Here is a 24,669-nt window from a genome sequence, read left to right on the forward strand (position 1 = left end):
CTCACCTTTTAACAATCAAGGCTAACAGCTACAGAGAAATATTGAATTTTAAAAGTAATTGAATATTATATAAATTTCTTGTTAGTCACATAAATATAAATTACATGAATATTAAAAAGTCACTACAGACAGCCAGTAAATGAATTCTCTATTTTACATTATTCTAATTAAAACAGTTTATGTCTCATGCACTTTTTGCTCAAAACTGTTTTACATGATTTCTTGGACTTCGAGTAAGCAATAGGGGCCGCGGTGGCTCAGTGGTAGAGCGTTCACCTCTGGTGCTTGGTGTCCCGGGTTCGATCCCGGCCCCCGCCAAGTGAACTTTGTGGTGGACAAACACCGTGTGCGTGGGTTTCCTCGGGGTTCTCCCGTTTCCTCCCACTTTCTTCATTCAACCATTTCATTTATTACTCATCATCACCGTCTCCTTTAGCCTAACCGGCATAACCGTGGGACGTAAAACTCAAAGATTTCATTTCATTTTTTTTTCTAGTAAGCAATAGTTGTAGTCATGTTCATGCGATCAAACAAAATGTCTCAGGTCGAATTGCATACAGAATACTGCATAACAACATAACCAAGGAAGTTGCACACAAGTTTCTTTAGCCTCCGGTAGTAATCACGGATAAAAACTGCACAACTTCCTCGTGGCTCAATAGTCAGCGTATGCCGCGAGAAACTCGGGTTCGATTCCCGGTGGGAGCTCACGTGATTCAGATCCCACGTTAAGCTGTAGGTTCACGTCTCATATAGCCACGGTACTGAATGGAACGCTAAACGCCAAATAAACCAACAAAATCTGTAGGTCATGACTCTATGGAAGTTCTTAGAAGAATTCAAGGCTTGTGAAAATGGTTTTGTACAAATTTCTCGGCTGTTTAACTAAAGCACTTTTTCATTTATTTATTTATTTACTTAAACTTACTTTTATTTTGCGTATTGTTCATTTACCTCACCTTCTTATCTTTGATAAAAGGTCATGTGTCGATCTAAAATATCAGCACCAATTAGCCTGCAAGTAGTAAAACTGAATACACCTTCCTTTTGTCTATAGAGAAGTCACAGTCCAATCTTGACACGATACTTACAGCTAATTGAACAAGAAACTCATCAAGTAGTTTCACTGCCTCCAAAGACCCTTCACTAATTGGAGTTCGAATACTCTGCAAAGATGGGGCTTTATGTTCGGCACAGGATCTCACAGAGTTTCCTGAAAGATAATAATGCATGAAATGGTATGGGATAATATAATGATCCACTATTAAGTCGATATTTTTAGTACACTATACATTTCATTAATGAAATTGCAATGGCTGCTTTCAATTGAATAATATACTATAGTTCTTGCCATTTTATATTTCAACGTGAGCACCAACATTAGTAACACACCGATTCACACGGAGTCAACGTTCATGAGAGAATGTTGAAACATATCGTTTGACATGAATGTTTTTGAAAGGGAATCAAGCTCGGGTACCAAACTATAGTTATACACTAACATTTTGTAATATCTCCACATTCTGAACATATGTAGAAACATAAGTCAACATATATACCAACAAACCTTTTTTCTTCTTTAACATTTGAATTTTTTTTATTTAATTTGTTCTACTCTCAAAGCTTAAGTAGTAACACTTTCCAGTATTCTTCAAGCTTCTTTATTTTTGAAGATAATTTTCTTTTCCGGTCTTGGAAGACTGAATCTCCTTTAACGCTAACCAATATCCTACGCCTCTTTCCCTAAAATCCAAACACAGCTCAACATACCTGCAACAATTACTCTCACAACTCTTGATTCTAATTCTTGTTCCTCGGGATCTCCCAGTTGTCCCGTAATCCAGTCTATTAACATCTGAAGTGGAAGCAGAGAATCTGCGCTGCCAACCATATCTATCCCGCTTAATAATATTAGGAACCTGTAATTCCAAGAAAGTTATCAACAGCTGAAATAACTTTCTACACGAAATGAAATAATTAAGATTTATTTACAATCGTATTTAAGAATTCATTCCTCTCCCCTGTCACCATTGTCAATCTATAAATGAAATAATTCAGAAAGGGGTGTTTGTCGTTGACTGGCACGAATCTAAAATCTTGCAGGTTGATATATTATTAAGATGTAAGTTGGATTTTAGAAGTGGATACAAGATTTGAACACCGTGTGTGGTAAACAAAGTGCAAAAGAAATGGAAACATCATTTTTCATGTGAAAGTGCCAAATGTGAAGTGCTGTAGAACGAAGCAATCATGGAAAGTGCCCGGTGGACCTCTAAATACAGTAATTTAAAAGGTGTAAAGATGCCTGTATTAGATTATTGTAAGTGCAAGGTATGTGCGCTTTTCTGTGATTTCTCAACATCTTCACTTTTGATACTTACTATGTTTACTACCTTTAGCAGTCTTCATTTAACACTACTACTACATAACACTGATTTTGCATAAATTACCTAAATTCACTTATTACGAAGTTACTGATAATATAAATTGCTTCTGAGATGAATATTGATCAGTGCCAGTTCAAGTTGAAAAGATGCCAACTTACAAAAAGATTAAAATAAATTAAAAAATAAAATAAAATAAAACTATACATATTTCTAACGCAGTGATACTAATTATTTACGCATTATTTTGTATTTTATAAAACACAGCCTATAGTAACAAACTCGTGCAATTTACATATACTAAGTACATTCATTTTCCCATGCATATTTTATCAGTATAATTTGGTAAATTAAAAATGATAAGTGTTACAGTGCATTCGTTGTTATTTTATTCGTTTGATTTACGTGAATACAGCCAGTATGTAACACTTCTTAGTAATCTACTGCAAATATCTTTCAGAAGAAAATACTTTGAAGATATAACGGAACTTTCTCAGCTAAATAAAACCCCTAAAGCTCAACTTATACCAACTCCTACCAATATATATCAATAAACATGAAAAGATGCCGTTCAAGGTTGACCGGGATTTTCGTACGTAAATAATCGATGAATAGTCGGATCATAATGAAACTTGCGGGTGACGTAATGTATTCCTTCTTGAGTAACTAGCGCCCGGCATAACGTATTTGACGCATGCGCAGCAAACAAGGCGGCAAGCAGTGCGTCTGTGGCTGTGGAGCAGCGGTGTGTAATCAAATTTCTTGTGAAGGAGAAAGTTAAACCAGCTGAGATTTTCAGAAGATTTTCAGAAGCACAGTATGGTGAACAAACGATGTCACGGACAAGAGTGTACGAATGGTGTAAACAGTTTCGCGAAGGACGGGAGCTGGTGACAAATGAAGCGCATGGACACATTCGCCCGACTGCAGTCACACCAGTGAATATCGCACGTGTTGAGCAAATGATTCTTGAGAACCGGCGAGTAACAGTACGGAATATTGCTGCCGAGGTGAATATCAGTGTCGGGAGTTTTGAGACAATCATTCACGACCACTTACGCTTCCGCAAAATCTGTGCAAGGTGGGTTCCCCGCCAGCTGACATTTGATCAGAAGTGGACACGCATGGCGGTCTGTGAGCCGAAGGTGATGAATTGTTGCAATCCATCATCACGTATGATGAAACATGGTTGCACAGTTCAATCCCAGAGACCAAAAGAAGTAGCATGGAGTGGCGGCATAAAGGTTCCCCGCCGCCCAAGAAAAGCAAAACGCAGCCGTCCGCTGCTCAGATCATGGCAAGTGTCTTCTGAGACATGAAGAGTGTTATCCATGTGGATTTTCTGGACAAAGGGAGCACAATTAATGCCCAGTATTACTCAATATTGTTGAGTGGTGCTGCACGAAAGTCCATTCGCAAGAAAAGACCTGGGATGTTGTCTGGAATGTGACAACTCCTCTAGCCGAAATGCGCTGGGAAGTTCTTCCCCAACCCCCCTACAGTCCAGATTTAGCCCCCAGTGATTATAATTTGTTTGCACCCCTTAAAGACCATCTGGAGGGAAGAAATTCACGACAGAAGAAGCACTGCGGAACGATGTCCTCCAGTGACTACAACAACAACAACCAAGTTCTTTCTACGCCAAAGGAATCAGGGAGCTGCCACAACGATGGCAACGGTGCCTCGACGCGCACGGAGAATACTTTGAAAATCTGTCATAGTTTGGTGCTTCCTGTGCTATCTGTTTCCTCTGAAGAAATAAAAGTCCCGGTCAACCTTGAGCGACCCTTGTAAAATAGAAGAAATTGTGGAAAAGGTTTCCAAGGAAAAAAAAAAAAAAAAAAGATTACATCGTTTACGATCAACTGTGCAGTTTAAGGGGACAACATCCAAAGCTAATATCAGCAACACGATAAATAAAATTGTTTTCATGAGGAGAAACTCTAATATACATGCATGGCCACCTTGTACGAAATAATACATGCTTCTGGGAAACAGCAGCCTTCACAAAAATAAGACGCAATTAGGCAAGCAGCCAAGTTAACATGTTTTACTGTCATTCGTAAGATCATGAAGTGTAAGGGATCAGGATTATCTCAAGAAAATTAGTAATCGCTACAGTATGTAAACAGCACTTCTGCAAGCAAAACTGCGTTTTACTGATGAAGTGCTTTCATTTACTCACTGTGATTCCTAACTTGGGTATGTAATTTCATAAATGGTATATTTTAAAATTCCAATTAATTTGATTTGATTTTGAGCTTGGTGTCCCTTCCAGCAGCGAGGCTATGTGAGACGTGGACCTACTGATTAACGTGAAATCCGAACCACATGAGCTCCCGCCGGGAATCGAATCTGGGTCTCCCACCGCTAAAGGCGTGTACGCTAACCTTAGCCCCGAGGGGGCTCTTTAAAATTCCAATATATATCCCGTGGTCTGAAAAGTATAGAGCCTTTTGCATACGAGATAACGTTAGTGTCCCAAAACTCAAGGTATATCAACCGTAGTGGACCAGACCTAACGTCATGTCACAGTTTATAGATGAAGCTAGTAGATGTGCAAAAAGTGTTGGGATTCTTGTAATTAGACAGAACATATTGGGACATGAAAATGAATTAACTTTCCGCAAAACTGAGCTACATTTTACATTCTATTTCGATAAAGGCGCAAATGCTGCACAGACCCGTCAAGAAATTTGTGTTGTTTATGTGAAAGATAAGTTATGAAAAGCAACAGCCAAAGATGATCAAGGCACTTTCGTTCTCGAGATTTCAACGTCCAAGTTGCTACTTGCAGTGGGCAATCAATCTCAGCAAAAGTGAATTATATTCTAGCAGAAGTCCAGCAAGATCCACATGTAGCTAGGCATAACATCGCCAAGAACTAAAACATCCAACACCAAACACTGTTAAACCATTTGGAGAAAACTAGATACAAAAAGAAGCTTGACGTTTGAGTACCACATGATCTGACTAAAAAATATTTAATCAGTCGTATAATCGACTGTGAATCTCTACTGAAAAGTAATGATATCTCAAGCGGTTGATCACGATTATGAAACGTGGATAACCAACGACACCAATGTTCGAGAAGATCGTAGTGGAAGCGAGAAGCTCCACAGTCTGTAACAAATCCCACACTGACGCTCAGGAAGATTATGGTGTGCATTTGTTGGAATTGGAAGAGCACTGTGCATCACGAGCTGCTGCCACCGAACGGAACGATAGACTTGGATCTGTACTGTCGACAATTCACAAGGATACGGCCGGAAATGATCAACAGAAGGGTATTCTATACCCCTTTGACAACGCCACACTGCATACATCTTTAACGACCTGTCAGAAATTGAGAAAACTTGGCTGGAGGTTTTAATGCATCCATCGTATAGACCGGATCTGGCACCGTCAAACTTATTTGTTTCAGTCTTTGCAGAACTCCCTGAATAGTGTTAAGTTAGTTTCAAAAAAGTCCTGTAAAAACTTCGTGTCATAAGTTTTTGAGCAGGAACCATATACGTAAATTGTATAGCGACAGGATCAGTGTTGGAAAAACGACAGAAAGCCACCGAACAAAACTGTGCTATATGTGGATCCATAATGTTGATTTCAAATAATAATAAATACATCCTCAATGTTAACCTCCAAAGGCTCAATCGTTTTTAGACAGCCGGATATATATTCACCCAAACGGTGATGGTTCGTAGTCTACTTAACAGTATTTCAAACACGATATACCACTAACAACTTCAATGGGTATATATATGTTGTTAGTTGTTAGTGGAAGTTGGTTGAAGTTGTTAGTGGTATATCGTGTCTGAAATACTGTTAAGTGGACTACGAACCATCACCATTTGCGTGAATATTCTCGGAATATTCCGTATTTCTCCCACTTTTAACGATGTTATCATCACTTATTTGCATTTCCCATGGTCTCTGTACACACACTAGCATGGAATATGTCAAATTAGATTAGAATAAAGTGAATAAATAATAACTGGAAAAGTCTCGAAATATAGAGAATAAAGGAACTAAATTTTCTGATCCATTACTTAAGCAGAGCTTCTAAAAAAACAGCCGGGTTCGACGCTTATTTCTGAATTTTGATTTGTTTCGAGTGTTTATGTTGCAATACAATACCAAAGCTATGATAAGACAAGTACCTACAATTTAACGTGCAATCCGAACCACATATATGTCCATCGGGAATCGAACCGGGATGTTACGCACGAACACTACCCATTTAGCCTTCAAGGTGTATACATAACACTCCATATTATGCTTCGTAAGCTAAGGTGCACTGGACATCTATTAAAAATCAAATCTAGGATTAAGTAAATCAAAGGCGAAATTCATAATTACATGCTATTGCCGCAATACCATGCTTTACATCATGCACACTAGACTAATGAAATGGACCTGCATCTAAAGCATGATTAGTTGGTTGAATTTGAGTTTAGCGTACTTTTCAGCAGCGATGCTATATAAGACATGAACCTATAGCTTAACCACGTAAGTTCCCGCCTAGAATCGAACACAGGTATTTAAAGCATGATACAGGACTTACAAAATACCTACCTACAACGGAACTAAGGTCTTATGAAACGATTGCGGGAGCATTTTCTAATGTTAACTCTCACTTGTTATACTACCTAACGTAACAGAATTGAAATTCTGAGATTATAGTGCTCCTCTTCGACGTTTTACAACATTCCCTGTAACTGTAGCAGGAGCTTTATTAGTAATATTTACGGAAAGGCTTAACGCAGAATTAGTGTTCAATGCATGTATACACATTAATTGTTTCTATTAACGAACAAGAAGCAGATATGAGCGTACTGTATTACCTATCACCAGGAAAATTGGACGCAATAGGCCTCTCAAGTTGTTCTGGTACACTAGCCCAACAATAGTCCTCAACAATGAACTTTCCTCCTTCCTCCTCGTATCCATACACACCACATACTATACCTGTAATAATAAGAAAGAAAAAAAAACTACTACAGATAATGTACGGAAATTTACGACCCATTTCTAAGTTATCTGTTGAGCGTTACGGATAAAATGAACCACACAGTATCTGTTAAAAAAGAGAACATCAAGACTGGATTTCTGACATTTACATACGAAAAATACGTTAAATCATACAGATCCGAAAAGGCTTAATTTTTCCGAAGTATTTGTTTACTCTCCGATTTTATTTTTATTTTGTCTTATTATTCTTTTTGACTTAACAAATGAAATCCAACCGTCAATTTGTTTGCGGGTGTTCATATTTAGAGAATTATGGACGAAACATTTTGCGTGCACTATGGGCTGAAATACGTATGTAAAATACAAAATGGCATTAATCGAAAACATCATAGTGATCTGCATAGTTTAGAAACCCAAAGCACATCATTAAAACAGAAGAATTTATTGCAAATAGTTTGTTTCGCCAAGAATAAAACAGCCTACGTGGCTGAGCTTTGTCCATCGTGATAGGACCTGCAACTACTCTACAAGAAATGTGCGTTGTTTCCTGACAACAGATGAAAGCACCAGAGAAATCGCGGAAAGTGATTTGAAAACCCAGCCATTTTGAATCCTCCAGAGTAGTTATATTCATCTTAAAATATGATGTACACAAATGTTACCACCAGGTCCGAAAAGGTTAATGAAAGTGAAAAAAAAAAAAAAAAAAAAATCAGCTTAACATCTTACAATTATGCCTATTAGAGTAAGGAAGACGGATATTTAAGTCAAGTTAATGATGACAGAAGAATCAGTGCAATGAAAATGTGGAAGGAAACGGCAGTACTCAGAGAAAATGCATGGATACCACAAACTTACTTAACCAAGGATTGAACCAGGGTCCTTACTATATTACTGAGCCACTTCCTAAAAATTCACTGAACTAGATACTACTGAGCCGCCACCTCCTAAAAATTCACTGAACTAGATACTAAAGTAAGAGATTTAATTTAACAGCGCTAGTTGCAGCACGTGTATACAGCAGCACTAACCTGTCACTAGAGAATGGATATCCAAGTCACCAACCAACCGTATTCTCTGAAGCTCATCCTCTAATATGAGTTCATCTTTATCATCCACAAACTTCGTCCGAGGAGGCTGAGGAACTAAATTATGCTGAAAAGGTAAATTTAACAAGATAAATTGGCTTCTATGAAGATGATCTTTTATTATTTGGACACTACTGAAATTACAACAAAAATTATAATACATAAAATATTACGGATTTAATGTTTATGAACATACGAGGGGTAGTCAAGAAGTTCCCGGAATACTGTTGTAGTTTTGGCATTTGTGATGCAATCAAAAAATGAATCTTGTCAGTCCATAGGTTGTTTAATTATGAAAGTGACAAGTGTGAACAGATCGTAACAGGTATGTACGAATAACGTAGCTGAACGGAAGAATGTGTAGTGATTAGTCAGCGCAATTTCACAAATCGAGTAACGCACAAACATTAAATTCTTGTGCAAATTGGGGAAAATCTTATTCAGAGTTTGATAGCCTTAAAACAGTTTAACACCATCGGATGTTTAGCTCTTTCCAAAGCTAAAAATTAGCCTTTTCCGTTTCGCCAACGTAGAAAAGATCAAAACTAAGCGGCAGCTGAACTTCGGAAGATTCCAAAAATAGACCTTTCGGTGTTTCTACCAATCGCACAAGCAGTGTAATATGTGTGTGTGTGTGTGTGTGTTCCGAAGGTGGCACCTTTGAATGCGATTAAGTAAATGTGTACTTATATTGTGGTAATAAAGAGATACAACAGAATTCTGGGAACTTTTTGACTCCCCCTCGTGCATATTATGTATACGTATTTAACCTTGAGTTGCGTGGTCATTTCTTATTCCTAATATTTCACTCACTTTTGCTTTTGTGAACTTCTTTGGAGGAATAAATTTTTACAGCTAAATCTTGAACTCTGTTCTCCATATGCTATTTTTATTCTTCTGCACGAAAGCAAGAACGAATGCTCCTTTCTAATACTATTTTCGTTATTATTTTAAAAATTCGATTATACCTTATTGCATATAATTTTAGGTATAAAAAGAACCATTCATTCTTATTTTCATCCAAAAAAGCAATAAAAAAGGACCATGTACCTTCATGTACACTCATGTCCAAAATGATTGTCGCATATCCATAACTGTCTTCTTGTAAGAATATATTTGATAATGATTTTGCAGGGTACTTTGAATACTGATATTATGTGTATAATGGGGAAATGTATATTTGTTGTAAATTTCATAGGAAAACAATTATAAAATACGAAAATTAGAATGAATAAAACAAAATGTTGCTAAATGGACAAGAAAGTTTTATTTTCGTTTTACTGTTCTTATTTACTGCTCTTTTGACATATTTGCCACATAGATGTCTTTGCCGATTATACACATACTAACATTATAAGAAATACCGGGCGAATTCGTTATCAAATTATATTCCTACAACAACATATTTATAGACATGCGACAAAAATTTTGGACATGAGTGTACATATATATATATAAACAGACTCCCAAATATCTGACTCTAATGTGGCAGAAGGGCAGGCCGGAATTTTATAATTCTCGCTTCCTGCTCAACTCACACCACTACACACACACTATTTATACCAAAACCCGCTCTTCTTTATATTTTCTGACCTTTAAGGCCATTAATTTATAGATGATTGTTAAATGCTGCACTGTATGTTATTTATTACAGAGAAAGGAAATCCAAAATATTGTACAAATTTTAAGATAAATAATTGTAAGTAAACTAACGTAAAATGTAAGCCAAATCCTAAAAAACTTATTTCAATGTTTTTTGGTAAATGATAACACAAATGAAAAAGTGTCTAAGAAAAGAAGAGTCACAATTTAGTTTTTAGTGTTTGAAATTATACTTGATAGATACAGCTTTTACTTGGCAAAGTCACGTTATTATGACGGTCTTAAAAGTAGAGTAGACTGTTTTACTACAGACATTTTTTTTTCTGAACTAGGCCGGATAGCCGAAAGTCTACTGTATATTATTGTTTATAATACATAAAATTACTACCTGACTTACATAAATGTTTGAAATTCAAGCGAAAACACTACATACAGATACTTAGAGATCTCAAGCCTCGAACGGATCGTCGAAAAGGTGAAGAAGGACGAAAGTAAATAGAATCCGGTCTTAAATAACATATAGTGACCGGCACGTAGTATGGCAGCTCAAGGTCACTGCAAAACCAGACGAATTCCGAACAGCGATCCTACCGTCAGTCAGCTTTCCAATAACCGGCAGTGCTGCCAGCCATACGCAATTATTCTAGCATCCAATAACAACAAGTGCAGTTAATCACAGAGGGATTAATAACAGATAAAAAAAGAATCCTTATAGTAGAAATAATAAAAATAAATTAACAATGACATATGTGCGTGTATTTCCGTCTTAAAAAATTATTTTGAGATCAAAGTACATCATTTCATTCAAAATGATGGTATTTATATTTTATAACCCATTTTTATTTTAATCTGGGAAAATACGTAATATATTTAAATTTTATTACAACCATCCGGAAAAATAACATGATTTAAAATAAATAATACTGTATATCTTTAGTTTAACACGAATAATAGCATCAATTTGTCGTAAAGAACAGCTCCTTTGGGCAGAAAATAAACGAAAATTTCGCGTCCCCATATTATTCAATACTGTATAAGATGAACATAATTCCAGTATATGAGCGACAATATTTTCCCGTATTTACTAGAATATTATGTTTGTGTTTTATACTCAGTCGCATACCTCATAACTCTGAGGCACTGCAACGTATATACATTCTACAGTGCAAAGTAGCTAACTACCATGCCAACCCTGCAACAGAATAAATATGGTAGCTCGCCTCGGCCAGCACATTCTGACCTTGAGCAGCCATGCTACGTGGCGGTGACTATACAGAACTTTATGTGTATTCTTACCACTGGCGTCTCTTGCATGTAAAATTGGGGGGCTCAAAGAAAGTGATTTAAATGGTTCCACCTAGCCCAACCTGTTTATTATCTTCGATTCCATTTGTTACCTTTCTGCTTACTTTCACGAACCCCCTAAGGTATATCAAGAGCTTTGTTATAATCATTTCACAGCCTGAATATTATATTAGAAACAAATGTAATTATTATTATTTATATGTTATTCTGACGTTAGTAAACAAATTAAATTAGAATAAAATATTGAATATTTTGTACTTCAAAATATTGGGGGCGATGCGTCCCCCCACCCCCCACCAGAGGCGCCCGTGATTCTTACAACGCCGATGATAAATAAATAACAGTTCAACAACAGTTAAGAGGCCGAAGGGCTCAACAGTAGAGAGCTCACCTCTGGTGCGTACGACCTCTGGTTCGATTCCAGCTCGCACCAAGTAGGCTTTGTGGTTGATAAACGTGCGCGTGAGTTTCTCTCGAGTTCTTTAGGTACCTTCCACTTTCTTCATTCCATCATTTTATTCATCATTATCACCACCACCATCTCCCTTAGTCTTGATACATAAACGTGTGACGTTAAACTAAAAAAGAAGTTAGTTACCTAATTAATTCAAGACTATATGGTTCTCAAAATGGAATCTGGAAATTCAATACTTCTTACTTCAAACTGAATATCGTTCATAGATTTTTCTTACATTGGAAATTTCTTATGTAAGTACGAATTTACAAAGCTCGGGGACTGTCCATTATTAATTACGATGACTATTGGTTTCGTATAGAAAAGAAGTAATGTTACAACAAATTAAAAATTAATAGTTATTAACAAAACAAAGTAACAACTATCAATGGATCCATGAAAAGCTATCTCATGTCAACCTAGTGTGTAATAAGAAATATACGTGGGTGAAAAATGACTCAATGCAAAGATTAAAAGGGCCAATATTATAAATTAAATAGATGACGTGATAGGTAATTTTAAGTCACTGTATTACCTCTTCACTAATCTCCTTAAGAATACTTGGCTTCAGTTCCTGGTGTTTAAATAATGTTCCAATCACAACACACTTTGTTTGCTCTTCTCTCAATTCAAACAACTTCCGTATTGGCACAGATGCACCTGAGAAACAAAAGATACATAAATTAAATGAATATCATTAATGTAATTCAAGTATTAATACCGGGTGGGCCCAAACAAGTATTTTTTTAAATATTGAGAAAAGTGACTCTGTGCTCACCTTGTATAAAAAAGAATATATATTCTTTTTTATTCTAATAACACTACTTTTTTTATTATTTGAAAAAATAAAATGAGAGGAAAAACAAGAATTACAAAAAAAAGTTTCATACATGATATTCATGAGTAGATTAATATAGCGCCTGTAAGCCTGTGAGTCTTTTCTTGATTTTCCCTGCTCTTTTGATTTAATAAAAAATTTATTACAAACAATTTATTTTAATATCGTCTTTTCTTATTCAGTTTTATTGCATAAGGAAATATAAACTTTTAAATTAAACTTTCACCAATAACAACTGCTGGCCGAACCGTTTGGTGCAAATTAACAGGACAGAACCTTTCAAATGTGTCTTAGGCTTATTGGAAATTTCTACTCATGTAGCGGTGTAAACCACCAACAGTTTCAATTGGGTGTTAACATCTATCACATACCCATAGTTTTTTTTTTTTTAATGATTAAATACAGGAAAACAAGTGAGAACACCACGTGAAGTAGTTTGGTTTATATGACGTGGCATTTCGTCAACTAATGATGACACCGCTAGTGAAAGTAATTTCTTCAACTTCCGGTTTTACTAAAATGATTAGAGTGAAGATGGAACATATTTCCGGGAAATAGCTTCTCGCTGTCTATTACTGTTTTCACTTTATAGTGGTCAATGATAAACAAGAAAGTGACTGCCATTCCCAGTTTGAATAGAAAGTCAAAGAGAAGATAATACCTATTCTTAGAACGCTAAATCGATAACTTCTCGTTACTATCTATTAGCGTTTTACTCTATATCGATCAACTTAAAACCGGAAGTGGCTGATCGCTGCAGTTTCCGGTTTGAATAGTGTGTTAAGAAAGAAGTTATACCGAGGTTTAGAACGCTAAATCAATTCAAATAATAATAATTTCTCGTTATCTATTAGCGTTTCACTCTATATCGATCAACCTAAAACCGGAAGTGCCTGATTTCTGCAGTTTCCGGTTTGAATAGTGTGTTAAGAAAGAAGTTATACCGAGGTTTAGAACGCTAAATCAATTCAAATAATAATAATAATTTCTCGTTATCTATTAGCGTTTTACTCTATATCGATCAACCTAAAGCCGGAAGTGCCTGATTTCTGCAGTTTCCGGTTTGAATAGTGTGTTAAGAAAGAAGTTATACCGAGTTTTAGTGCGTTAAATCAATTCCCAAAAGACACTGCTTCTGGCTATCGATTACATTTTTACTCATAGCGATCAATGTTAAAACTGGAAATGGTTGATGACTGACACTTGCGGTTTCAATGGACAGTTATGAGAGAAGTTGGTATCTTTCCTTAAATGCTAAATCGCTTCTCATTATCTCTTATTGTTTTTATTCTGTATAGTTCAACTGAAACAGGATATTGTAGATGATTTCTATGACTTCCAACAGGGCGCAAAATTTCAAAGTCGGACGCACATGCCAATCCAAAATTGACGGTCGCAAGTATCTCTCACGTACAAATTACGAGAGGTCCCCCCCCCCCCCTCCCATGGCTGTTGTGAAGACTTCACATTCCGTGTTTTCTCTGTCATTCAATGACAATTATTTTCGTGCGAAACAGAAACTGCGCAGCCCTACGAGTTTAGACAGAAACCATTCCTACTAAACACTGATCGCCACCTCTAAATTTCTAGTCACCAATGGCAACCTGGCGACTGGAAATGTTGCGTCCTGCTTCCAGTTTTGGTAGAGCTAAGGATTGAGACGAAATGTATTCTTAGGAAGCTTGAACGATTCCAGAAAACTGCTTCTAGCTATTTATTAGCATTTTTGCTCTATAGTGATCAACTTTAAACCAGAAATGTTTGATTTTTACCACAACCAGTTTGAATATCACCTCTATCAAAAAACTATTCTAACTTATAGCCCTCTATATTCTGGCAAAACTGATGGTGATCCATCAAATACTATTCCTGAGATTCTTTGTCTCTTGGACACACACACGGATCGATAGAGTAAATATATAAAGGAAAACAAAGTGAAAACGTCCGAGTGACTGGGCTGAGATCCAAACATGAGTCTCTGATTTACTGTGTCCATGCGCTAACCACTATATTTCTCACTCCAAATATCATTGAATTCACACCTATAGAGTAGGATATAAGGTGTACGAAAAAGTAGCTGCTTCTTTTATGTAAACCTTAACAACTAATCCACGACTTAATGGCAGATCTCGAAGAAAGAAAAAAAAAAAAACCTTCTGATCTACGCGCCAGTTCTGAAAACCACGCGCCACCCAATACCCAATTTGATACATAGGCCTCTACATGTTTTGGCTTTACATTATACAAGTTATTGTAAAAAGTAGAAGTTTGCCTTGCTGAACAGGATATCCCTCAAAGTTGACAAAGTGCAAGTGAAGGCAATATTAAGAAGTTTTAAAAAACAGCAGTGTGTGTTTGTGTTTTATGTCCATCTGCAGGTCTTGTAATTTCATAATTGAAATATCAACTACCTTTTTTTTTTTCTTTCTTTTTGATGGATCAAAATTCTCTATGGTGGGTCATTTGAAGTTAAGGGTCAAGATAAAATGGAAACTTCGAACTTTATAATGAATTCCTTATATAGGTAGTTCATTCAAGCACTATCCTTGTTTATGAGTTGATACTCACCGGCGCTTACACGCCTGGTCCCTACGGACGCATCCTAACAAGGCTTCCTGTTGCGGTCCTGCCCTAACTCAGACAATATTCGTGATTTTTAATTAGTGGTGGGCACAAAAACCGGTTTTTCGGTTTTCGGTTTTCTCCAAAACCGGTTCGGTTTTCTCCAAAACCGGTTTCGGATTTCTTGAAAACCGGTTCGGTTTTCTCCGAAACCGGTTATCGGTTTTCTCCGAAACCGGTTATCGGTTTTCTCCAAAACCGGTTCGGTTTTTCACCAGATCCGGTTTCGATTTTCTTCAAAACCGATTCCGGTTGTTTTTCAAAATTTGTTCTATTTCTGACCAGAATGTTGTTTCGTTGTTCTCCGGAAACCGAATCCATTTCCACAGAAATAAGTCTTGTGTGTTTTCGAAAAGTTTTCACCGAAACCAGTTTCGGTGAAAACCGAACCGGTTTTGGAGAAAACCGAAACCGGTGTCGGTAAAAAACCGAACCGGTTTTGGAGAAAACCGAACCGGTTTTGAAGAAAACCGAAACCGGTTTCGGTGAAAAACCGAACCGGTTTTGGAGAAAACCGAAATGTCGGTTTTCCGGATTCCGGTTTTTATAGAAACCGGTTTTCGGTTTTTATAAAAACCGGTTTTGCCCATCCCTATTTTTAATAGCCACCTAACATAAGCCAGTTTGTGTTTTCTAAGTTGGTTTGTGTTTTACCATTGTAATTTTTATGCACATCTATCCTCCCCCACAGTGATAGGGTAAGGAAACCAACACAAGGAATTGCATTATAATATTGTTTTTATTAGTTCTCAATATAACTCTGAATAGTTAAAAGGTATAACTGTCGCTCAGTTATACAATATGGATGCGAATGTAGTGTAGAATAAAGCAGGAAATTAACAAGTACTTGCGAAATACAATTATGGCTGAAGTAGGAAACTGGGGTTCACAGGCTAATTACTATCATTGTACAGCATACTGAAATGAATCTTAAGTGGTAGTGAAAGTAGTTATTGTATGTGTAAGTGTGCTCTTCCACTATCTTTGTTTAGGCGTATACCACCCATTGCTGACGCGCCTGTCCTCTACGGACGCAACCGCTTGGGCAATCCTGCAATAACTCGGTTAGATAGCATTCGTGCTTTTTATTGGCCATACAGCACAAGTTGGTTTGTGTTTTATACACTAGTTTTAATGCCATACTGTATTTATACTAAGCCAACCCGGTTATAGTTAAGGAGACGTACTTCCCATTTAGGGAAGGACGAGAAACGCCATACTTTCAGGAATTATTCATTGACTATCTAGGATGTTAAAAAGTAGGTAATAGACTGAGTTCTTGCCCTTGTACTTAGGGTGTTTAGGTAGTGCAACAGTGAGATGTATCCTCGTGCACGGGAGATGAGAAGTAGCTGTTCTTAACTATTACCGCCAACCCTCCTGAAGTCAATCTGCAAGTGGGAAAGGAGCTCCTTATTTAGTGCATGCTCTGCTAAAAGAAATACAAAGTTCAAACCTGAATTGAAAATGTAAGAAATGTGTCAAAATTCGGTAGAACCGTCTGCTCAATTTTTAGTTAAAGACGGACATAAACGGAACGTTAGCCTTCTTGCTTTGTCAATTAACAATTTTACTTATAAAATTTCAAAAAAAAAAAAAAAAAAAAAAAAAAGGGTTCATATTCTTGTCTGCACCTTTTGTTACATGTTAACACTCACCCCACTTATCACGTGCCCTCTTCTCTAATGTAGTTCTCATTTTAATCAATCTAACAGCATATATATGAGCATATTGACGAGAAAAATCTTTTAACTGATGTTTGTATTTCTCAGATAAATTTTTATAGGAGCACTGTGCTCTTTGCAAACGATGATCAGCTGATCCATCACCAGTCCCAGGCGCACACAATAATTTTCCACCAGACTGAACTTTCTTATTGTCTATCATTGCTGCGTTCACAAGGATTTAATACAGCACTGATTTATTACACACAAAACCAAAAACTACACAGAACACTCAAATCTTCCCGTGGGTTTTCTTACAAACCCGCCAAATTTTCCCGCAACACAGAAAGAGAATATTTACATTTCGTTTTCTTCTTCACCAGCTCCGGAATTATTTGTCGCGAAAGAACGAATCGTAATTAGAAATGAACCGAATCGATCCCAAAGTTGAAGAGAGTGATTCAACGTAGTTAATTCAATGAATATTGGATCCATTCATGCGAAGACCGGACAACTTTTTACTAGACTACAGGGCTCCTTCCGTGACAGTTTACGCCAACTCGACGCGAAGTCTACGTATTAATTTGCGATATATTGCAACTATAATTGACTCTTGCATAATTTGCTTAGTGAAGGCTGGTATGGAATGAGTTCGCAAGGGCACGACAACAGAGTTTCTAATTTCATAAGAAGAATCCAATATTCGAACGTAGGACATCAGGATCGGCCTTAAGCCGATTGGACCGACTTCTCCCAATCGGGCCCCGTGCCTAAGGGGGCCCCGCACTAGTGTTGTCTACTCTATTGTCCAGTCTAATCTACACTCCAGTGCCGATTTAACAGCATATTAGGCCCCAGAGCAAACAAGTTTGTTGTGGTCCCTATGAATAAATTTTGCTTCTAATGTATGTAGTTAATACATGCCATTCTGCTCGCGGTATTAGCTTATATTTACAACTAATGCACTTACTGTATACTGTATAAATTTCCACATGAGCTAGGAGTAATTTAAATTTGCGTAACGTCCCTTTAATGGACACCTTTCATTTACTGACAAAATTCATTCACCGTCGGTGTCCATTAGTTTATAAGGTTTCACCATACAAACAGGGGCGGATTAAAGCTTTCGGGACCCTGGAGCAGACATTTTTAAGGGGGTCCTATGTTACGAATAAAGATGAGAATGCTGATGCTGTATTAGATTCTGCTTCGCATATATCAACAATTAGAGAGGATTTAGTTTCACCTAAGGCAAACATATTGAATATCGACACACGAATAATAGGAATTACTAAAATTCTCTTTTGATTAATAAGATAGCAATTGTACGTTTCAAAATTAATGGGAAAACATTTCATCATGCTTTTCGCGTGTTAAATAATTTCTCCCAAGACATGTTGTTAGGGAATGACTTTTTAGTATCTCAGAGAGGTCAAATTGATTTGAATAGGAACGTTTTATTTTTAAGGAAACTTGGAAAACCTTCTAGATTTGCTGTAAGTAATGACAGAGATATTTAAGAGGAATTGTCACCACAAGCTAATAATTTGGTATGTAATACAGGTTCAAACTATCTCACCCCCTCACAAAATAAGTATCATGACGATGCTAGTGAAAGAAGACGACTTAACTCTAGCGATACCGCGAGCGGAAAAATTTAACATGGGTGTGAAGCCTATAATATAATAAGTTGATTGCTATATTTTAGTATTAAAGAGAGGAATTTTGGGGCCCTCTGAGCCTGGGCTCCATTGGCTCCGCCCTTAATCCATTCCTGCGTATAATATAAACCTGTTTGAGATTTTCAACTATAACGTGTGATGCGCAGTTCACTTGAATTTTATATTTTTCTTCTTTTGGGGGGGGGATAGGGGTAGGGCAGTGTTCAATCTAAGATGACCACTGCGACAGACTTCGAGGACTACTTGTGATCCGCGAACAACAGTCTGAGAAACGCTTAATTACGCTACCTATATTTATAAATAGTGAAATAGGATTAAAAATGATTGAAAAACAACCAAAACAGAGAAATTAAATCCAATTTTAACAAATGTTATAAATCAGAAACATTTGTAGATCGATGAGTTTGTCTGATTTCCGACAACAATCAGTCTTCCTTCCCCGAACCCTTTTCTTTTTCAAACACTATTTTACACTTTTATCAAGGCTGAATGTTAAGGTGAAGAAATTTCGAACTTATGCATTATTTTGTATTAGGCTATTACACGTATGATGTCTCGTTCTTCCGCTCTGATTTCTTCCCCCGCCTACTTTGTGAGGATCAGTCAAAAGCTTGTACCTGGCAGCACTCCCGATGGTCAGGACAAGAAAAGTCGTTCATTCGTCAATACTGTATCTATTGGTACTGTACCAAATACTGTACCAAATACGTCATGATATTATCTGTGATAAAATTGACAAGACAACCCGTAGTTTAGAAAACTGGTTTGCCCAAAACAAACTAAAATTAAACACAGACAAATCTATAGCACTAAATTTTCATCACATTCAAAATAAGCATTGTCTAGAAACTGATATAATGTTAAATAATCAAAAAATAATATATTCAAACTCAACTAAATTTCTGGGACTTTGGCTAAACCACAATCTTTCCTGGGAAGCACAAATATTTTCACTAGCACAAAAGTTCAATAAAATGCTCTATGCATTAAAATCAATCAAACATGTTTTAAAACTAGATATGATTCGTAACTTGTATTTCGGAATCTTTCAGTCTTTACTTTCATATGGTATAATCTTCTGGGGAAACCCCCAAAAAAGTAATATGTTGTTCGTTATTCAAAAAAGGGTTTTAAGAACTATGGCTGGGGCCAAAATAAACGACTCGTGTAGGCCAATATTTAAGGAACTTGAAATATTGCCTTTACCCTCGCTATACGTATTTCGTATGTTACTGTTTGTTAAAGCCAACATTGAGTTATTTAACGCAAAAGCAACCCATAAATACGGTACCAGGCGTAAGGATAAAATCCCCAGCAAACAGCACTGCACTAAATTATACGAAAGAAATCCAGCGTATATGGTACCATGCTATATACAGTGAAACCTGTGTATGTTGGTCACCATCGGTTCCATCGAAAAGTGGCCAACTTAGACAGGTGGCCAACTTACAGAAATGTGATTTGTGTATTTTTAGAATAGTATTTCTAGTATTACTTGATTGTAAAATTTTAATAAGCAGTGGCACGACAGCTACTTATAAATAATGTATATAGAGTAATCATAAAAATATACAGTACTAGAAAATATTACTAATGTATGCAAGAGCGCCGATTTCTCTGTAAATTTGGGGGGGGGCATTCAGATGCAGAAGGTATATATATGAAGATTTTGCACTCAAATTATACCAAATATTGTATACTCATAAATAAAATAAGAGCCACATGAGCTTTGGTGGGCCCGGGCCCCCTCGGTCCCCCCAGGATCGACGCTCTTGATAGTATGTTTAATATATATGCATACCTTCCTCTTCCTAAAAACTAGTCTGGTACATTGGATTATTCGGATTGAAAACACAATAACACAAACAACCATGAAATAGAAGTGTATGTACGCAGTTTATTGAAATTGATATTATAGCACACTGAGTTATTCAGATTGAAAACAAGAGAAGTTGTTATAAATTGAGAAATTCATATGAAATTTATGACTTCTTTTCAGTTGTTACTAAATGGTGGTTCATCCTAGACATATTTGCTTTATTCTTTTTGGCAGATACGCACATTCTAATATTGTAGTTAACTACCTCTTGTTAATGAGCTAAAAGTGTTTCCCTCGGAGCAAAAGATGTTTTGAGAAAATCTTGAGGGAATTCATATCTCAAAACCTCCGCTACTTTTTGATATGCAGTCAGGTGTCAATAAATGACAATTGAGCTTTAATCTTGAGAACTTCCCGGAATTACTAAAGCTTCCCACTGATGAAAGGAGCCGATATAGCTAATGGTTTTACCAAAACAGACAGGGTAAACAAATACGTACAACCATTTCATGAATTCCTGTACGTGCTTTTTCTTATTCTCATCTTCCTTCACCACCCTTTTATGAGGGTAGTGTTCTGGTCAGTAGCGTATTTAGGGGGGTGGCTTCCGGGCTTAAGCCCCCCCCGAAATCTTATTTAGTATAGAAAAGTAAATGAAATATCTTGTAGAATTTTCACATTTCCAGGCAAAGCCCCCCCCGAAAGTTAGCAAAGCCCCTCCCGAAACAAAATCGTAAATACGCCACTGGTTCTGGTCATTGACCTCCAAGAACAAATCGTGCGAATCTATGCTTCTTTGTGTCCAGTCACAAATACAGAACATCTGCCTCTCATATGGGAATTCGAAAGAGTTAAGAAAAATAACAAAACTGTATTTTGCGTGGCCAAGATACGCAGGTAAATTTATCATCATCATCATAGGGTAAACATTGCTTCAGTGTGGCCAACTTCCAAGATAAACAGGTGGCCAACTTATAGAGTAGTAAGTAACGAATGTCTTATGGGAAAATGCAGGTTCAAGACGAACTAGGCCAAGATAAGCAGGTGGCCAACTTAGAGAGGTGGCCAAGTTGACAGGTTTCACTGTAATAAGCTGCCTCTATATCTTCGAAAGACAGAACAAAGAGGAGAATTTAAGCGATTACTGAAAGCCTACCTATTACAGCACTGCTTTTATTCCGTGAATGAATTCCTAGGTGTGTAAATGAATTTGATTATTGGTAGTATTTAAAATGTATATTTTTTGTGTTTCTTTTATAGAGTAGACGTAGCGTAGTATTTTAATTAATTCGTATGTATATACCCTGACGAGTCTTGTTCATACGCACGAATTCGTGCAATATGTATGATCATAAAGACGAAATAAAATGAATACGAATATGAATATGTGTATATTTATATTATCCCCAGCGCTGTCATATTTCTTTATCGAAAATAATATTAAGGAACTATGAAATTTAGTTTAAAAAACAAAATGAACATGTAGTAAGCTAACATCTGGAGACAGTTTGAACTGCATATGACGAATTGTTCTTGTTCTATTTCGCGACGAAATTCACAATATTGTTGTATATGAAGAAATGATTTCGCCTGAGAACGTTAGACACAGCCTTAATTTCGATATCAGACTCTCTCTGGCACATAAATATCTATCGACGCCGGTACAAATTTGCTCTTCGAGCAACGACACTCTCACCACGACTGCCTATAGATTTAATGGTCTCCATCTCCTTTGGGTTCCCCAAAGCCTAGCGTAGTGAACGGTCGTAAGCACTGTTACAAACTTCGTTTTTATGAAAATAACCAGGTAATAATTCAAGTCTATAAAGTCCTGTATTATTAATACACTAAACTTCCTAGTTACCAAAAGGTGTTTAGAAGTTCCTAAATCCATATTGTTTAAAACTAATTTTATTTAATTTAATCTCTAGAAAATTGTGATTATTTTGTCATTGTCCGGAATTTCAAACTTCATCGAATGAAGAAAACTTAAAATCTTTTTCACAGAACCCCGATATCGAAGTTTCCTCTTTATGGGCGGCTCTACTCCACCGAAGTTTTATTATTGTTTTGGCAATTCTTATACCTAGAAGTTGTTCAACTGTATGTGACTAAATTGCACTTAACAAATCCATGGCCCCAGGTGCGGGTGTGCTCGATATGTTTCACTTGGTTTCGAACGATGGCCTGGCAACATAGTTTCCATTGTAGAAGGCTTCATTAGACTACAAGAGGAATCTTATTCCATTTCTCTTCCACCCTTTTCCAGAGTACGCTCACAGTTATCACTTTGCCCAAAGCCCTATTAAGCAATTCAAATTCACAAAAGCTCCTTGCACTTGCATGTGGGGACTTCACTGTATTTTGTTGAAAGGTATGCCCTGTATTCAAATAGCACCATTCATATCCCGGTAGAATGAGAACGAAAGATCTTAAAGTGTGAGATGATGCGGAACATGTTGATCTCGCTTCCGTTCATTTCTGGTAGCTCCTGCATGTAGATCGGCCTCAAGGTTTCCTAATTGTACTGTGAGTTGATTTTGCAGTTGTTCTCCCTGCAACTCGTCAGTTTGCCTCGGTGACAGTAGCCAGCAGTCACCATGAATACTTTGGGGAAAGTCTTTTTGCATTCTCAAACTAACTATGTGAAGTGCTTCGCATCTTTGTCTCTCTCTACTTGACGACTCTTGGTTTTCTACAGTCGAAACATACACCCATGCGTCATCCAAAGTACCAGATGTCGACCGCATAGGTTCCGAGCGTTACACTTGCATTCTCCGTTGGCGGGCATCAGTAAGGTGATGACTGCTTGTTGAACATTCTTTCAAGATTCAATCGTTGGCGGAAGTTGTGGTTGATAGTTCCAAAAGACATATTTAGACGATTTGTCATCTGTCTTTGAGTCAACGGATGATTTTGCGAAGTTTCGTCTGCATGCGGTGGTGGTTTGTATCCACGCCCATGTTCTCGTCCCTTTGGAGAATCGAACTTGCGGTCACGGAATTCTTGATTGCAGTCAAGCTAATGTCTCAACCATTGCTCTTACACTGCTTCTTGATTCATTGAAATCCTAACCTTTGCCTTGTAAATGGATACAACACAGCTCTCCCATGGAAAACTCAGTTTTGGCGGAATTTTCGGCCCAGTAAGGAAACACACTCACTCATTGCCTATGCTGACAAATGCGCTTAGCCAAGGTCGCGGGGAGAAATTTATCCTGCGTGTGTGAGGAAGGAATTAAGTTTGGTGAAGCACACGCGGAGCAGCCAATTCTGTGTACTGAGTTATCGAAAAAGTAATGACACGTTTTCGCAACAGATGGCGCTAGCTTATTTTTGGAAGTACTAGAGTCATTAGTGCCTATGTTATTGCTATGTAAATTTGACAGCTGACAGTTGTATCTTCATTCTTATAATATATTAAAATAAACGTGTGGTTGAACTTTGAAGATTTTACACATTGAAGATGAAAGAAGAACAGTGTGTTTTCACAATATTTTACTTCCGTAAAGCGAAGAATGCTCGCCAAACTTGTGAAAAGTTGCGTAAAGTTTGCGGTGATAATGCTCCACAAGAATATCAGCGTTCCCGGTGGTTTACGAAATTTCGTGATGGTTATGTGGATCTCAACGACTCTCTTTATTAAGGAGGTCCAACGATGTTGACAAAGGCACTGATCGAATGAAATTCACGTCATATGACAGGAAAGATGGCAGGAACACTGAACATCAATCACTCAAGCGTTCGGGATCACACGTTAGCTCGATATATGAACTCTTCATGAACGCAGAGTTCATTTGACGGCAATATAAATATATGAGATATGCATATTGAAATGTTCTTTTGACTTTAACGTACTGTTTATAAGGAATCACTTAGCTCATAGCAGCTTCCAAGAGTATGGTTGTCATTAGGTAAGGTAGGAACTTCCTTGTCCAATGTGACCTCAAGAGCAGGTGCTTAGGTTGGTTGGTCAGTTCTGAACTGATAGTTTGGTCCTCTTTTATTGGTGACTTCTGGGTGTTCGTCCGCCTTCGGTCTCCTCCGGACCGGCTTCGTGTGTTCCTGTTTCTTTGTTGTAGCGTCTGCTTGTAATCATGTAAACAATAGCACGTATTTATATAACATGTGCTCGAGGAAGAAACACATACTGGAAGGTGGGAATCTTTACAATAGTAAACATGCGAAAAAATATCTTTCATTGAAGTGACTGATAACGCGATGAATAGTGGATTGCTTAC

The 24,669-nt window shown here is 37.1% G+C and overlaps 1 protein-coding gene across 1 annotated transcript in view; it reads right to left on the minus strand.

The window, feature by feature from the left end:
- Positions 1 to 17,431, minus strand: part of PolD2 (DNA polymerase delta subunit 2) — a 46,481-nt gene extending 29,050 nt beyond the window's left edge. Inside the window, exons 1-6 of the mRNA XM_081750762.1 lie at positions 16,923 to 17,431; positions 12,340 to 12,464; positions 8,387 to 8,510; positions 7,229 to 7,352; positions 1,771 to 1,919; positions 1,092 to 1,213 (exon numbers count right to left, since the gene is read on the minus strand). Coding sequence (XP_081606888.1) covers positions 1,092 to 1,213; positions 1,771 to 1,919; positions 7,229 to 7,352; positions 8,387 to 8,510; positions 12,340 to 12,464; positions 16,923 to 17,151 — 873 coding nt within the window. The 5' untranslated portion in view covers positions 17,152 to 17,431. The remainder of the gene's footprint in view (positions 1 to 1,091; positions 1,214 to 1,770; positions 1,920 to 7,228; positions 7,353 to 8,386; positions 8,511 to 12,339; positions 12,465 to 16,922) is intronic.
- Between the last annotated feature and the right edge of the window lie 7,238 nt (positions 17,432 to 24,669).

Source organism: Thermobia domestica, chromosome 3 (assembly GCF_964235325.1).
Source record: "Thermobia domestica chromosome 3, izTheDome1.hap1.1, whole genome shotgun sequence".
NCBI classification, from domain to species: Eukaryota; Metazoa; Arthropoda; class Insecta; order Zygentoma; family Lepismatidae; genus Thermobia; species Thermobia domestica.